This window comes from Ailuropoda melanoleuca, chromosome 11 (assembly GCF_002007445.2).
Source record: "Ailuropoda melanoleuca isolate Jingjing chromosome 11, ASM200744v2, whole genome shotgun sequence".
Taxonomy (NCBI): domain Eukaryota; kingdom Metazoa; phylum Chordata; class Mammalia; order Carnivora; family Ursidae; genus Ailuropoda; species Ailuropoda melanoleuca.
In genome coordinates this window covers 44,681,697-44,697,526 of record NC_048228.1, presented here as the reverse complement: position 1 = coordinate 44,697,526, position 15,830 = coordinate 44,681,697, and the positions used below count along the sequence as shown (strand labels likewise).

General features: G+C 36.5%; 1 protein-coding gene and 1 pseudogene across 2 annotated transcripts in view; one reads left to right on the top strand and one right to left on the bottom strand.

Annotated features, from left to right (window-relative positions):
• The window catches only part of COPS4 (COP9 signalosome subunit 4), a 36,632-nt gene that overhangs the window by 3,745 nt on the left and 17,057 nt on the right, over nt 1-15,830 (top strand). For both annotated transcript variants that reach the window (XM_011218765.3, XM_002912466.4), the window contains exons 2-4: nt 11,634-11,713; nt 13,603-13,754; nt 14,514-14,617. In XM_011218765.3, the coding sequence (XP_011217067.1) occupies nt 11,634-11,713; nt 13,603-13,754; nt 14,514-14,617 (336 nt within the window). The remainder of the gene's footprint in view (nt 1-11,633; nt 11,714-13,602; nt 13,755-14,513; nt 14,618-15,830) is intronic.
• Nucleotides 5,256-5,602, bottom strand: LOC105235478 (annotated as a pseudogene).

The following is a 15,830-nucleotide window of genomic DNA, read 5'->3' as shown; positions in this document are numbered from 1 at the left end:
CTGGTATCGAGCCCTGCATCAGGCTCCCTGCTCAGTGGAGGAGTCTGCTTTGCCCTCTCCTGCTCCCCCTGCTTGCACGCTCTCTCTCTCTCTAAGAAGTAAATAAAATCTCAAAAAAAAAAAAAAAAGAAAGAAAGAAAGGCTGTTTTGCAGAAAAGAAAATAACTCCTGTGCCTTACAGAGATGGACTTTGGATTAGAACTTTCTAATAATGGAATGGAATAGAACTGTCAAAAAAGGGAGGACACATACACACCAGGGGATAAGACTATACAATCTCAAGGGCCCCTTGTAACTCAGATTCTCTGGTTCTTTGTTATTCCCACACACAACAGTTTTAGTGGTTCCCATCTCAAGAGTGAAGTTCCCTAACATCTGGTGTTTACCCTGTGCCAAGCACATCTTTATTTATATTTTTTAATCCTTAATGAGTAATATTTACATTATATATGAGAAAACTGAAGTCCAGAGGTGAAATACCTAGCTTGAGGTCACATAGCTAGTGGCAAGGCCATAGTACAACCTATCTGCTTGTCTCATAGCCCTTAACTCTAAACACATCTGCCTTTTGGCCTTATGTTATCTTCCCCAAACTAGACTACATTTCAGATAGTGATTTTTTTTTTTTTTTGGCCTAGAATACCTATCTTCCTCTACTCTTTCCCACTTAACACTACACTGAAATATTTAGAATGCTTGAAGATCATCCTCATTTAGGAAATTATTTCTTTTTTTTAATTTTAAATTTTAATTGAAATTTGCTGAGAGATCAGTTGTTAATCTTACTGAGATTCTCTTACATATTAACAGTCACCTTTTTAAAAAAATTTTTTTATTCAAATTCAATCTAGTTAACATATAGTGTATTATTTGTTTCGGGTAGAATTCAGTGATTCATCAGTTGCATGTAACACCCAATGCTCATACCATCAAGTGCCCTCCTTACTGCCCATCACCCAATTACCCCATCCTCCCACCCACCACCCCTCCAGCAACCCTCAGTTTGTTTCTTATAGTTAAGAGTCTCTTATGGTTTGCCTCCTTCTCTGTTTTTATCTTATCTTTCCTTCCCTTCCCCTAGGTTCATCTGCTTTGTTTCTTAAATTCCACGTATGAGTGAAATCATGATATTTGTCTTTCTCTGACTGACTTATTTCACTTCGCAGAGTACACCCGAGTTCCATCCATGTGGTTGCAAATGGCAAGATTTTATTCTTTTTGACAACTGGGTAATATTCCATTTGTGTGTGGGGGGGTGTGGATTGTGTGTACACACACCACATCTTCTTTATCCATTCATCTGTCGATGGACATCTCGGTTCTTTCCATAGTTTGGCTATTGTAGACATTGCTGCTGTAAACATTGGGGTGCATGTACTCTTGTTGAGTCGTAGGGTAGTTCTATTTCTAACTTTTTGAGGAACCTCCATATTGTTTTCCAAATTGGCTACACCAGTTTGCTTTCCCGCCAGCAGTGTAAGACAGTTCCCCTTTCTCTGCAACCTTGCCAACATGTGTTGTTTCCTGAATGGTTAGTTTTAGCCATTCTGACCCGTGTGAAGTGGTATTTCATTGTGGTTTTGAGTTGTAAGGAAATTATTTCTCTTTCCTAAATATTATTGTGTTTAGTTTTCTGAAATTTCTTCGTGATTTGTCTATGTGGATTTGTTTATTTCTCTGTCAGTTGGCTTTTGCTATGAAATAAACCACTCTAAAACTTAGTGGATTAAAACAACAGTCATCTACTTTGCTTATAATTTTGTTGGTTGACTGGGCCCAGCTGGATGGTTCTCTGTTCTGCATGGTCTGGGTTCCACACGTGTCTTCTACATGTGTCTGTAGTCAGCTGCAGGTCAGGTAGGCACCGCTGCATTGCTGTGTTGGCAGGGGCAGTGGAGGTGACTGGGCTTCATATTTAATTATCCAATAGGTTAGTCTGATCTTCTTCCTGTGGCCATAGCAGGGTTCCAAGAGAAAAAGGCACATACAAGACTTCTTGAGGTCTGTCTAGGTTCAAAGCAGGCACTTCACTTCTATCAAATTCTATTGATCAAAACAAGCCCAGATCAAAGGGTGGGAAAAGAAACTCTACCTCTTGATGTGAAAAGCTACAGAGTCACATTGCAAGGGGCATACATACAGAAGGTGAAAGATTGTGGTTTTTCATTTTGTTTTATTTTTGTTTATCAATACCCCTCCGCATTATCCTGGTTGTGCTTCACTGCATTTTTTGAATCAGATATATTAGATTCTTTCATGGTCCTGGGATGTTTCAGCCATGTACTGTCAAATGTAGCTTGTGTCCCATTCTGTTTTCTTCTCTAGGACTCCAGTGAAACCCCTGTTAGGCCCTCTTATGTGACCTCTATGTCTTTTACCCTGTCTTCTCTACTTATCTTTGCGATGCTTTATGTCTCTTACCCTGTCTTCTCTACATATCTTTGCAATGCTTTATTCTGCATAGGTTTTTCTGTCCTGCCTCCTAGTTTATCAGTTTTTCAGACGTGTTTAATCTACTGTTAAGAACTTCATTGAGTAACCTTGGATATAGTATTTTTTTAGTTCTGTAGTTTTTGGTGGTTCTTTTTTCTTTTCTTTTTTTTTAATATATTTTTTTAAAAAATTTATTTTATGTAGGCTCCACGCCTGAGGTGGAGCTTGAACTGATGACCCTGAGATGGAGAGTCACATGCTCTATTGACTGAGCTAGCCAGGTGCCCCGGTGGTTCTTTCTTCAAATGACACTTTTTATGGTTCTCAGTTTCTTGCTGAAACTTTGAAGCCTGAATTTATCTCTGTAAACATGGTAAACATTAATTGTACTGCAGTCTTTCTGATAGTCTCCAGTATCTGGAGTCCCTGCTTGTTGCTATTGTCTGTTGCTTTTGTTGATTCTAGCTCATATTGTCATGTGACTGGTAATCTTTGTTGGGCAAATTATTTAAAAATATACTTTTGAAACATTTGGAGGCTTAGGATATAACCTTTCATGGAGGATTTTCATTTCCTTCTGCCAGTCACTTGAGGGCGATACTGTCTAGGATCAAGGCTTCAGATTTTTTTGGTTTACCTAGATGATCCTTAGAATAGAAATTGTAATCTTATTCCCAAAGTGGTAGTGTTTCCTCTTTTGGCAAGCACAGATCTCAGATTCCTTTTCTTTAGCTCTGTAGTTGGCCAAAAATTACAACTTGCCTCTCAATGTTTCTAGTAAGTTGGCAGAATGCCCCAAGGCAGAGCCCACCAGAAGTCTCACTCTGCTTCTCAGTTGTCTTTTCACAGTCAGCAAATGCCTTCAGGCAGAAGCTCTTTGTACTCTTATCCTTTCCTGTTTTTTCTTTCTTGTTAGGATTTTATGCTATTAATTTTTTTTTTGCATTTCTTTCAGCTTTTTATGTCTTTGTTTTGACGTAGAGTTGGTCTAGTCATCTAATTCATCATTACCATAGGTGAAAGACCTACTAATACATACCTATTTTACTCATTTTGATTCTAAATAGTGACTGTGATACATTTTCATGTATGTATGTCTATTTACCTTCAGATTTAAGTGCCAAGAAGTCAGGAATCACCATAGTGAACTTTAGTTCATAGACATAAATGGATGCTCAGTAAACATTTGTTGATGATGATAAATGGGTAGGGCAGATGTAAGCACCTTAATTAAGTTTATTTTCCTCCATATTTTTTTTTTCAAGTAGGCTCCATGTCCAATGTTTAGCCCAGCGCAGGGCTTGAACTCACAAACCTGAGATCAAGATCTGAGCTGAAACCAAAAGTTGGATGTATAACCGACTGAGTCACCCAGGCGCCCACCTCCATAATATTTTTTAATGAAAATGTATTTGGTATTTGTTGTGTTCTCCACAACAGTCAATTTTTCATTTTTTCTATTGAGTGCTCAGTAAAAAGATGTTTTATCCATGGAGTCTTCTCTAGCTAATCTAACCCCTTTTGGTTTTACTGTCTTCTGAATTAAAATATTACCTTTTCTTTTTCATCTCTCTCTTTTTTAATTTTGTTTTTACTTTCTTTTTTTTTTAATTGTTTTTACTTTCTATTAAAATAAAAGATATGTGTGGGTTTATATACACCTATGTATTTTAAAGTACATTGCATTGAGTACATTACTCTTAAGAGTAGAGCCCAGTACATGTTCTCACATACGTAGATATGGAACAACTATCCAGATCAAGCTGGGGAATATTTCCAGCATTCCCAGAGGTTTCCTCATTCCCAGTCACTACCCCCAAATATAACCATTATTCTACTTCTGTCACTGTAAATTGGGTTTGCCTATTCTTGAAATGCACAGAAACAGAGCCATTCAGTGTACATCCTTTTGCGTCTGTCCTTTTTCACTCAACATAATATCTGAGATACATTCATATATGAAGCATTCCTTATTGATTTGTAGAATTCCATTTTATTAGTGGGCCTCACTTATTGATTAGCATTAAAATTTTTTTCTAGTTTAGAGCTATTATGAATAAAGCTACTATGAAAATTTTTGTATATATCTTTTTGTGGACACAGACATTCATATCTCTTGGATAAATACCCAAGAGTGGAATATTTAGGTTATAAAGTGCACATGTTTAGTTTTAGTGGATAACTGCCAGTGGTTTTCCAGAGTGTAGATCATTTTACACTCCCATCGAGTATAGATGAGATTGGTTCCCCTGCATCCTCACCAATACTCAAATTTGTTAGTGTTTTAAATATTACTCATTCTAATGGAAGTATAAAGGTATCTACTTGTGCTTATAATTTGCATTAACCTAATGAATATTGAGGTTGTTGGGTACCTTTTAATATGTTTATTGGCCATTGGGATATTAGCTCTAGTGAAGTGCGTATTTAAGCATTTTGTCTGTTTTTTAATTGGGTTGTTCATCTTTTACTGATTTACAGGAGTTTTAAATATATTCTGGATGGGAGGTGGTTTTGTTTTGTTTTGGTTTTTTTTGCCAAGTACATGGATTGCAAGTATCTTTTCTATCAGTGGCTTGCATGTTTCACTTTTTTTTTAAGCTTTTTATTGAACAGGTTACAGAAGAGGCTTTTTTTTTTTTTAAGTTTTTATTTATTTGACAGAGAGAGAGAGACAGTGAGAGAGGGAACACAAGCAGGGGGAGTGGAAGAGGGAGAAGCAGGAGAGCCCGATGTGGGGCTTGATCCCAGGACCGTGGGATCATGACCTGAGCCGAAACAGACACTTAATGACTGAGCCACCCAGGCACCCCTGAGGAGGCTTAATCAGAAAGACCAAAGCCCATGTCATCATCAGACTCCTCTGATTCTTCTTTCTTTGCTTCCACTTTCTTCTCAGCTGGAGCAGCAGTGGTGGAAGGAGCAGGACCTCCTGCTGGCACAGCGCCAGCTGAGGGGGCGGCTCCACCAGCCTGTACGTTGCATATGAGGCTACCAATGTTGACATTGGCCAGGGCCTTAGCAAACAAGCCCAGCCAGAGGTTCAACATTCATACCTGCTGCTTTAATGAGGGTATTGATCTTAGACTCTTGTGACCTCATCGTCCTGCAGGATGAGGGCCAAGCAGATGCAGGCGATCTTCCGAGACTGAGGCCATGATGCGGGCATGTGCTGAGCGGGCACCGTCAGGTGCAGTGCTGGTCGCCAGATGAAGTGAGGGCCTCACCCCAACATGGCATTACCTTCCTTGGAAGGACAGAGCACCTTAGTAGCAGCTGAGGAAAGCATGTCTCACTTTTTTAATGGTGACTTTCATAGATATCTTAATTTCAAAGAAACTTATCCATTTTTTATTCTTACAAAATCTTTTTTCTTGTGAGAACTTTTAAGAACTACTTTTTTAGCAACTTTCAAATATGCAATACACAGTATTATTAACTGTAGTCACCATGCTGTACATTACATCCCCATGACTTATTTATTTTATAACTGGAAGTTTGTATCTTTTGACCACCTTCACCCATTTTCCCATCCCCCACTCCTGGCCTCTGGCAGCTAAGAGTCTGATCTGCATCTCTGTGTTTGGTTTGGTTTTATTTTAGATTCCACTATAAGAGAGATCATTTGGTATTTGTCTTTCTCTGACTTATTTCACTTAGCCTAATGCCCTCAAGATCTATCTGTCTCATTGCAAAAGACAAGATTTTCTTCCTTTTTTATGGCTGAATAATATTCCATTATATTTACATACATTTTCTTTATCCATCCATTCATAGATGAACACTGACGTTTCCATATCTTGGTTATTGTAAATAATGCTGCAACAAACATAGGAGTTTATATGTCTTTCCAAACTAATGTTTTTATTTTCTTTGGATAAATACGCAGTAGAATTGTTGGATCACAGTGTGGATTTTTTTTTGAGGCATCTTTATACCATTTTCCATAGTGGCTGCACTAATTTACATTCCCACCAATAGTACATGAAGGTTTCCTTTTCTGTGTATCTTTGCCAACACTTGTTATTTCTTGTCTTTTTAGTAATAGCCATTCTAACAGGTGTGAGGTGATATCTTATTATGGATTTGACTTGTATTTCTCAGATTATTAGTGATGTTGAACCTGTTTTTATATGCCTTTTGGCCATCTGTATATCTTTGGGAAAATGTCTATTCAGTTCCTCTGCCCTTTTTTTTTTTTTGAAAGCGAGAGAGAAGGTGAACATGGGGGGTGGGGAGAAAGAGGAGCGGAGAGAGAGAATCTTAAGTAGGCTTCATGCTTCATGCCTAGTGAGGAGCCTGACATGGGGGTTCCATCTCACAACCCTGAGATCGTGATCTGAGCCAAAACGAGGAGTCAGATGCTTAACCAACTGAGACACCCTGGTGCCCCTCCTCTGCCATTTTTTAATCACTCTTTTATTTTTTTGCTATTGAGTTATATGAATTTTTTCAATATATGTTAAATATTGAACCCTTGTCAGATATATGATTTACAAGTATTTTTGTCCCACTCTGTAGGTTGCCTTTTTATTTTGTTGATGGTTTCCTTCACTTGAAACTTTTTAGGTTGATATAATCCCCTTTATTTATTTTTGCTTTTGTTGTCACCACTTCTTGACTCAGATCTAAAAAGATATTGCTAAGACCAGTGTTGACGAACTTACCACCTATGTGTTATTGTAGGAGTTTATGGTTTCAGGTCTTACATTCATGTTTTTAATTCATTTTGAGTTTATTTTTGTGTATGGGGTAAAAAAGTGGTCCAGGTTCATTTTTTTGCATGTGGTTGTCCAGTTTTCTCAGCACTATTTATTGAAGACACCATCTTTTCTCCATTGTATATTCTTTCATCCTTTGTTGTAAATTAATTGACCATATATGTGTGGGTTTATTTCTGGGCTCTCTGTTCTGTTCCATTGATCTATGTGTCTGTGTTCATGCTGATATCATACCATTTTGATTACTATAGCTTTGTAATAGTTTGAAATCAGGGAGTGTGATGCCTCCAACTTTGTTGTTTTTTCTCAAGATTGCTTGGCTATTCAGGGTCTTTTATGGTTCCATACAAATTTTAGATTGTTTGTTCTATTTCTGTGAAAAATGCCATTGGAATTTTGATAGGGATTTCATTGAATCTGTAGATTGCTTTGGGTAGTATGGGCATTTTAACAATATTAATACTTTCAATCCATGACTATGGAATGTCTTTCTTTTTATTTTTGTCTTCAATTTCTTTTGTCAGTGTCTTAGAGTTTTCAGTGTACAAATCTTTCACCTGGGTTAAATTTATTCCTGGTTATTTTATTCTTTTGATGTAATTAAAATATGATGTTTTCTCTTCCTAATAATTTATTCATGTATAGAAACACAACAGATTTTTAAAAATTTAAATTCAATTTAATTAACATATAGTGTATTAATAGTTTCAGAGGTAGAATTCAGAGATTCATCAGTTGCATATAACACCCAGCACTCATTTCATCAAGTACCCTCCTTAATGCTGATCACCCAGGTACCCCATCTTCCACCCACCTCCCTTCCAGCAGCCCTTAGTTTGTTTCCTACAGTTAAGAGTCTCTTAAGGTTTGTCTCCCTCTCTGTTTCCATCTTATTTAATTTTTTCCTTCCCTTTCCTTTTGTTCATCAGTTTTGTTTCTTAAATTCTGCGTGTGAGTGAAATCATATGATATTTGGCTTTCTCTGATTTATTTCGCTTAGCGTAATACCCTCTAGTGCAGCCACGTCATTGCAAATGGCAGGATTTCATTCTTTTTGATGACTGAGTAATTTTCCATTGTATAGTTATACTGTATCTTCTTTATCCATTCATCTGTTGATGGACATCTGGGCTCTTTCCATAGTTTGGCTATTGGAAACACAACAGATTTTTGAGCATTGGTTTGTACCCTACAACTTTACCGAATTCATTTATTCTAACAGTCATATTTCTTATATTGTTTGGTTTTATTCATTTTAGTAACTTTTGTTTTATTGTAATTTAATATGTGATAATATTTGATTTTAAAATTTTTATTTGCCTCACTATATTATATCTTCAAAGACTAAGGTTATTTAAAATAATCTTCAGTATCACACAGAATCTTATATAGCATTTTAAAAAGCCTAGGTGCTCAGTTAGCATTTTTGGATGATTTAATCTGGCAATATTAAATGATTGTTTTTTTTTTAAAGATCTTATTTATTCATTAGAGAGCGAACAAGAGAGAGAGCACAAGCAGGGGAAGAAGCAGGCTTCCTGCTGAGCAAGGAGACGGACATGGGGCTTGATCCCAGGACCCTGGGATCATGATCTGAGCCAAAGGCAGATGCTTAATTGACTGACCCTCTCATGCGCCCCAATGATTATTTAAATCCCTGATTTAAATTAGGTTTATTAGTCATTCCTTATTATTACTGTAAAATAGTAATTTCTTATTCTTAGGTACTGGAATTTACATATTAGGGAATGAGTAAGATAGCATCTAGCCCAAACTCTGCACCTCACTTTCTTAATTGATAAAAGTTTGAGAGTTTGAGTAGGCAATTTGTAATGTTCTGGCAAGTTGTATGAGGTGATTGCTATAAAAGTTTTATCACTTTTTAGGGTTTTTTTTGGGTGTGTTTTTAATACAGACTAGTTGATAAGTTGTGAAACAATAATTTAAAAGTTAGGTTAAATCAGAAAATTTCTGTGAGACACTGTCATCTTTGAGTATAATGTTGTTAGTATAAAATATAGGGATGTAAGATTAAGGGGGCTTTGTCATGAATATGAAGAATATGAATAATAAGCCAATCAGAAACGAACAAACCATTGAATGTATTAATTTAAATGCCCAGAACAATTAAGTAGATGTATAAATATAGATATGGGAAATAGTATATGTGCATAGTCGTGTATGTGTATATATAGAAAGAATGAGCTATTCCATGTTAATGAATTTTCAGATAGCTGAATATTATCCCTCAAATTTAAAAAATAATTTTAAAAATGTCAATTTTTATTGTAAAGCTTAGTAATATTTCCTTGCTTTATTAGAGTAGTTTCTCTTTTCTTTTGGAGTTTGCTGCTTTTTCTGTCAGTTTATCTTTCTTTTTTTTTTTTTTTTTTAAATTTTATTTTATTTATTTGACAGAGATAGAGACAATCAGCGAGAGAGGGAACACAAGCAGGGGGAGTGGGAGAGGAAGAAGCAGGCTCATAGCAGAGGAGCCTGATGTGGGGCTCGATCCTGCAACGCTGGGATCACGCCCTGAGCCGAAGGCAGACGCTTAACCGCTGTGCCACCCAGGCACCCCTGTCAGTTTATCTTTCTTACAAGTCAATTTGATTCATTGTATTTTTGAGAAATCATATAACCAAGGTTTAGAAAATACTGTATGGGTTGAGAATCGGTAAGTGTTGAATAGTAGTTTGAAGGTGTGCCCTACAAAATACAAATCTCAAATTTGAATGAGTTTGGGCCCTATTTGTGTGTGTGTGTGTGTGTATTTTCCTATTTGTATATTTGTATTTCTTGACTATATTCTGGATGATGTTCTGAATAATTGGCAATGCTATTAGGTTTGTAAAATGCATTAACTAATGCTTTTAATATATATTAAGACAAGAGGGATTAAAAAATAGTATAATACTTATGTACCCACCTCTCAGTTTAAGAAATAAAATACTGTTTTATTATTTACCAATACTGTTAAATATTTGAATGCTTGTGATATGTTGTTTTAGGCATTGTATGTATAGCAGTCAACAAAACAAACAAAAATCCTTGTCCTCATAGAGTTTGTATTTTAGGAAGGAATTTGCCATTGCCTAATAATTCTCATTGTTACTGTTTTAGCATTTCCGCCATCTTTTTTTTTTAAGATTTTTATTTATGTATTTGAAAGAGAGAGAGTGTGATTTAGCACATGAATGGGGGGGAGGGGCAGAGGGAGAAGCAGACTCCCCAGTGAGCAGGGGTTCCCAGTTCTGGGGCTTGATCCCAGGACCTGAGATCACGACCTGAGCTGAAGACAGACACTTAACCAATGGAGGCCCCCGGACACCTCTCCCGCATCTGTTTTAGAGTGCTGATTTGAATCTTATGTGGTTGTGAATATTAGGCAGAAGAGTTAGTAGAAGTGATTGCGAATAAAGAATATATAGGCACTGTCTGACAGCATAAGGGGTGTTCTATCAGTGCATTTGGCTTGGTGGAGTTTGTTTTGTACACACTAAGACATTCGATCTCTAATATTTGGTTTCACTGCCTAGTCAACACTGTGCTATTGTTGGTGACCTTAGTTCCATTAGGTCCACAAGAGGAAAAGGTTCTGGGTCACCTCAAATAACATTCTTGTGTGTCTGTGTAAGTTGAAGGAAATATAGTTATTCCTTCACAGTTGAAGGAAATATAGCTTATTTTTTAAGGCATTTGAAAGAAAGTTGACTTATTTATTTATTTATTTATTTATTTATTGTTAAAGAGAGGGAGGCAAACCATAAGAGACTTTTTTTTTTTTAAGATTCATTTATTTATTTGAGAGAGAGAGCAGGTGCACATGCCCACGCCCAAGTGTGGGGAAGGACAGAGGGGAACAGAAAATTCCAAGCAGACTTCCTGCTGAGCATGGAGCCATTGGGGGGGGGGCGCTCAATCCCACAACCCCAAGATCACAACCTGAGCTGAAATCAAGTCATATGCCCAACTGACTGAGCCACCCACACACCCCAAAAGTTGACTTTTTAGTTTAAATTCAAAACTAAAACTTTTTCAAGAAAAAGTGGCACTTTAGATCCAGTAACTTAGAGTTACAGATTGCCTTTCTTGTGATGGATTTGCAAACTTTTTTTCTTTTTTAAGTAGGCTCTATGCCCACTGTGGGGCTTGAGCTCACAATCCCCTAGGTCAAGAGTCTCATAGTCTATCGACTAAGCCAGCCAGGTTTTCCCCGGGCTTGAAAACTTAAAAAAAAATTGTGATATACTGTAAAGGGACCTGGAAGAAGTGATACCTTAGAATTACAGATTTAGTGTTTCTTATGATGGACTAGGAACTTGTAACAAAAAAAAAAAATCTGTGGTGTACTATAAAGAAAACCACAAACTAGAGCATGATGAAAAAACCAGGATAAATAGAAATGAATAAACATTGAAGTTAGCATTAGAGTATATAGTGTCCTCTGAACATTATTTTTATTTGGTGGTGTTTTAGGTATCGTCAGATCCTGGAAAAAGCCATTCAGTTATCTGGGGCGGAACAACTAGAAGCTTTGAAAGCTTTTGTGGAAGCAAGTAAGTGGAATGAAAATTCCATGTTTGCCTTGTATTATTGAATTAGGACTTCAAAGCTTGCTCAAGGTCGTTTTATATCAAGTTATCAGTATAATTTGCTTTGAGATTCAATTAAATATACATTGAAATTCATTTTAGAATTTAAACTATTTAGTACTTGATTATTTTTCAATAAGTTGTCTTCAGAGTTACATTACCAATTAAGGTTTTGTGTAGTAATTGATACAGTGATGAAAGACAATATAGCGTAATGATAAAAGAGAATAGTCTAGATTCAGTCTGGTTAGTTGTTTTATTAGTTGTGTGTTCTTGGGTAAGTTAATTCCTTTGTGCCTCCATTTCTTTGTCTGTAAAATGCGGATATGATAGCCACCCTGTAGAAATGCTGGGAGGTTAATTGAGTTAATATACCTAGTAAAGGGCTTGAGTAGTACCTGGCACGTAGTTAGTGCTATATAAGTGTTAACTGTTATTAACGTTAAGAACATTCCATTTGAATGGAAACTAGAAATTTCCATTCTTCAAGATATTCTCACCTACTCCCTGACTTCAAACATATCCAGTTATTTTGAAAATTACTCAAAATTCAGTCTGGAATTGATACTGAGTTAAGATTAATGACGCTTGAGAGTGCTTTAGAGTATACAGCGTGCTCTCACACACATTCTCATGAGAAGTGCTAGTTTGTGTAGGAATTTCTTTCTAACAGTTTTAAGTGCCTAATGGCACTTGAAATGAAACTATTTTCTCAGCTGTATCAGGTTGTACCCAAGAATGAATTATGATTAATATATCACGAACTGATTACAAGCTTGCTCCAGGTTACTGTAAGTTACTGCCTCAAAAAATTGGGGCCTGCAATGTGTGTTGAACTGGCAGTGGCTTCAGAAAAACTGTTAGGAATGATTTTTATTGAGAACATGGCATTGTAGTAGCAAAAGAATAGTGATTTTTATAATAAAGTTTGACCTTTAGCTAAACTTTGAATCCAATGAACCAGTGAAAGGCAGTCTACTGAAAATCATTTACATCAGCTGAACAGTTTTTGAACCATCGTTTATTTTCCCAGTAACTGCTGATTTCAGACTTAATTTATCTGAGCAGTGGTCACAAGCATGATGCATCTTTTAAAATATAATAATAGCAATAATAATAACAAACATTTGTTGAGTGCTTTGTGCTCCATGTTGTTTAAAGTGCTCTATGCATAGTGCATTTAAGCTTCACAACAGCCTTAGCCACATTGTACAGACGAGGAAACAAACAGAGAAGTTAAGTTCCTTGTTTGGGGCCATATGATAGGAGTGGTGGAAGCAGCATGGCTTCAGAGCCTTCATCCTTAATCACATACTGTAATAAAAACTCATAAATGTTTATAAATAATGTCATTAAATATGTATGTACATCTAGTGCTGACTTCAGTTCTTATTTTTGTTTTTATTGGGAAAGTACAAGCAGCGGCAACTGTCACTACTTGCTTTATTTAAATTTCATGAAAATTATCTCACTGTTTCTTCTTTAACTACTTTTTGTAACCAGGTGGGAAATAAGTACATACGTAAAAATATAGGTGGTTCTGTGCCTTCTCTTTGTAGAAGAATAAGGAGGAGAAGGAATAATATAAAATCCTCAAATGTAAAACAAAAGTTTTCCCCAGCCATTTCTATTTCTTAGAAAAATTATGGGATTTTTACAGTTGTAATCAAATAATTCAACATAAGGAAAACTGATTCTATAATATGATATGAGTGTGGAAATCCCTGAAAAATGCATGGAAGGTTGTACTTATATATATTGTTTTTAATGTTAATTTTAGGTAAAAAGTGATTGCTTAATGAAAATTTATAAATTACTCATGTTTTCTTATCTTTTTTTTTTTTTTTGACAAGTGGTAAATGAGAATGTCAGTCTCGTGATCTCTCGACAATTGCTGACTGATTTCTGTACGCATCTCCCTAACCTGCCTGATAGCACCGCCAAAGAAATCTATCATTTCACCTTGGAAAAGATCCAGCCTAGAGTTATTTCATTTGAGGAGCAGGTAAAAATCTAGAGCAGTGATTTTTGAACATGAGATAGCAACAGTTATTTTGAGAGATGATATTACATATTTTTTTTAAAGATTTTATTTATTTATTTGACAGAGATAGAGACAGCCAGCGAGAGAGGGAACACAAGCGGGGAGGAGTGGGAGAGGAAGAAGCAGGCTCATAGCAGAGGAGCCTGATGTGGGGCTCGATCCCGTAACACTGGGATCACGCCCTGAGCCGAAGGCAGACGCTTAACCGCTGTGCCACCCAGGCGCCCCGATATTACATTTTTAAAGGAGGTGATCATCCAATTTTATTTTTGACGAAACAGTGTGCCAAACAGCACGTTACAATGTAAAAATAAATATTAGGACGTTGTAACTCCAGCTGACATTTGCTCAGATATTACAATTTGATTTACAAACCAAATATACTCTTTGGGCAATTTTTAAGAATGAGTAAATTGTTAATAAGGCTAAAGTCATAGGAAAAGTCCAGCATTATATATGCGGTTAACATAAAAGTAAAATTTAATATTTAAACTAAATTATTGCCATAATTCACATTGCAGACATGTGTTAATTTCAGTATCAGTATTTTGATATTCTGTGAATGCAAAATTCATTTAAAAAATTGGGGTGTCTAGTTAAACTTGTACTGTTTACTTCTCAGCTTAATACGTTGAATGAAAGCATTATCACAATAGATTAATGTAACATTCATTTATTTTAGTCACTAATGTAATTTAACATGTGTACCTACTATTCCAGGTTGCTTCAATAAGACAGCATCTTGCATCCATATATGAGAAAGAAGAAGATTGGAGAAATGCAGCCCAAGTGTTGGTGGGAATTCCTTTGGAAACAGGACAAAAGTATAGTAAATAGTGGATATTGGATGGGGATGTATATAGGATATGTATCATTGTTCACTTATGTCTTTTCTCACATTGTAATGAAAGAAACACTGTAAACAATTTAGTAAGTACAAAAATTTTGTAGTATGTAAAAAGGTGTTAAGTGCTATAGAGAAAAGTAAAGGGAAAGTGGGGAACAGGTTGTATCATTAAGTAGGGTAATTAAAGTGGTAGGGTAGTCCAGATACATCTTCTCAGACACTTGAAGGAAGTAAGGGAGTGGCTATGAGCTGAGGGAAGACTATTAGTAGATCCTCTTAGAGAGGATGGCTAATGTAAAGGCCCTAAGACAGGAGCATGCCTGGAGTGTTTTCAGAAGATCAAGGATACCAGTGTGGGTGGAGTGGAGTGAGTCAAGGAAAGGTGGGGGGCTGAGATCAGAGACGACTGAGGACCAGATTATGTATGTTCTTGTAAGTCATTGTAAGGCCTTTGGCTTTTCTTTAAGTGAAATAAGGGGGAGCCATTGGAGGATTTTGTATGGAAGAGTGACATGATCTGACTTATATTTTAGAAAATCATTCTGATGACTGGGTTGAGAATAACTGTAGGCAAGTAGTGACAGAAGGATATGAGTTAAGAGGTTTATGTACTACTGCAGAGAAGATGAAGATTGTGAGAAATGTTGGATTCTGGATATGTTTTTAAGGTAGAGCTAAGGATTTTCTGGTGCTTTGATATCTGAGTATGAGAAAAAAAGCCAAAATAAATCCTGGTTTTGGTCTGAACAACTGGAAACATGGAGTTGCCATCTACTGAGTAGTAAAGAATAGGTTTGGAGGGAAGATCAAGAGTTCCATTTTGGACATGTGATAACCAAGTGGAAGTGTCTAGTAGGGGTTGAATGTATTAGTCTGTAGTTTAGGAGAGAGATCTGGGCTACATTTGGAAGTCGTTGATGGAATTTAAAGCCCTTATATCGATGAGATCCCCAAGGGAGGAAATACAGGTAGGACTGAGTACTGATTCCTGGAGCACTGTGGCATTAAGAGCTCAGGGGCAGGAGGAAATGAGAAGGATTTAGGTAAGAAGAAAACCAGAAGAAGTGGAGTGTGGTGGCCTAGAAGCCAAATGAGGAAAACATATCAAGGAGCAAGTGATCAGCTATGGTGTTCCTAGGTCAAGTAAGATGAGGAGTGAGAGTTACCCATTGGAGTTTGTGATGTGGAGG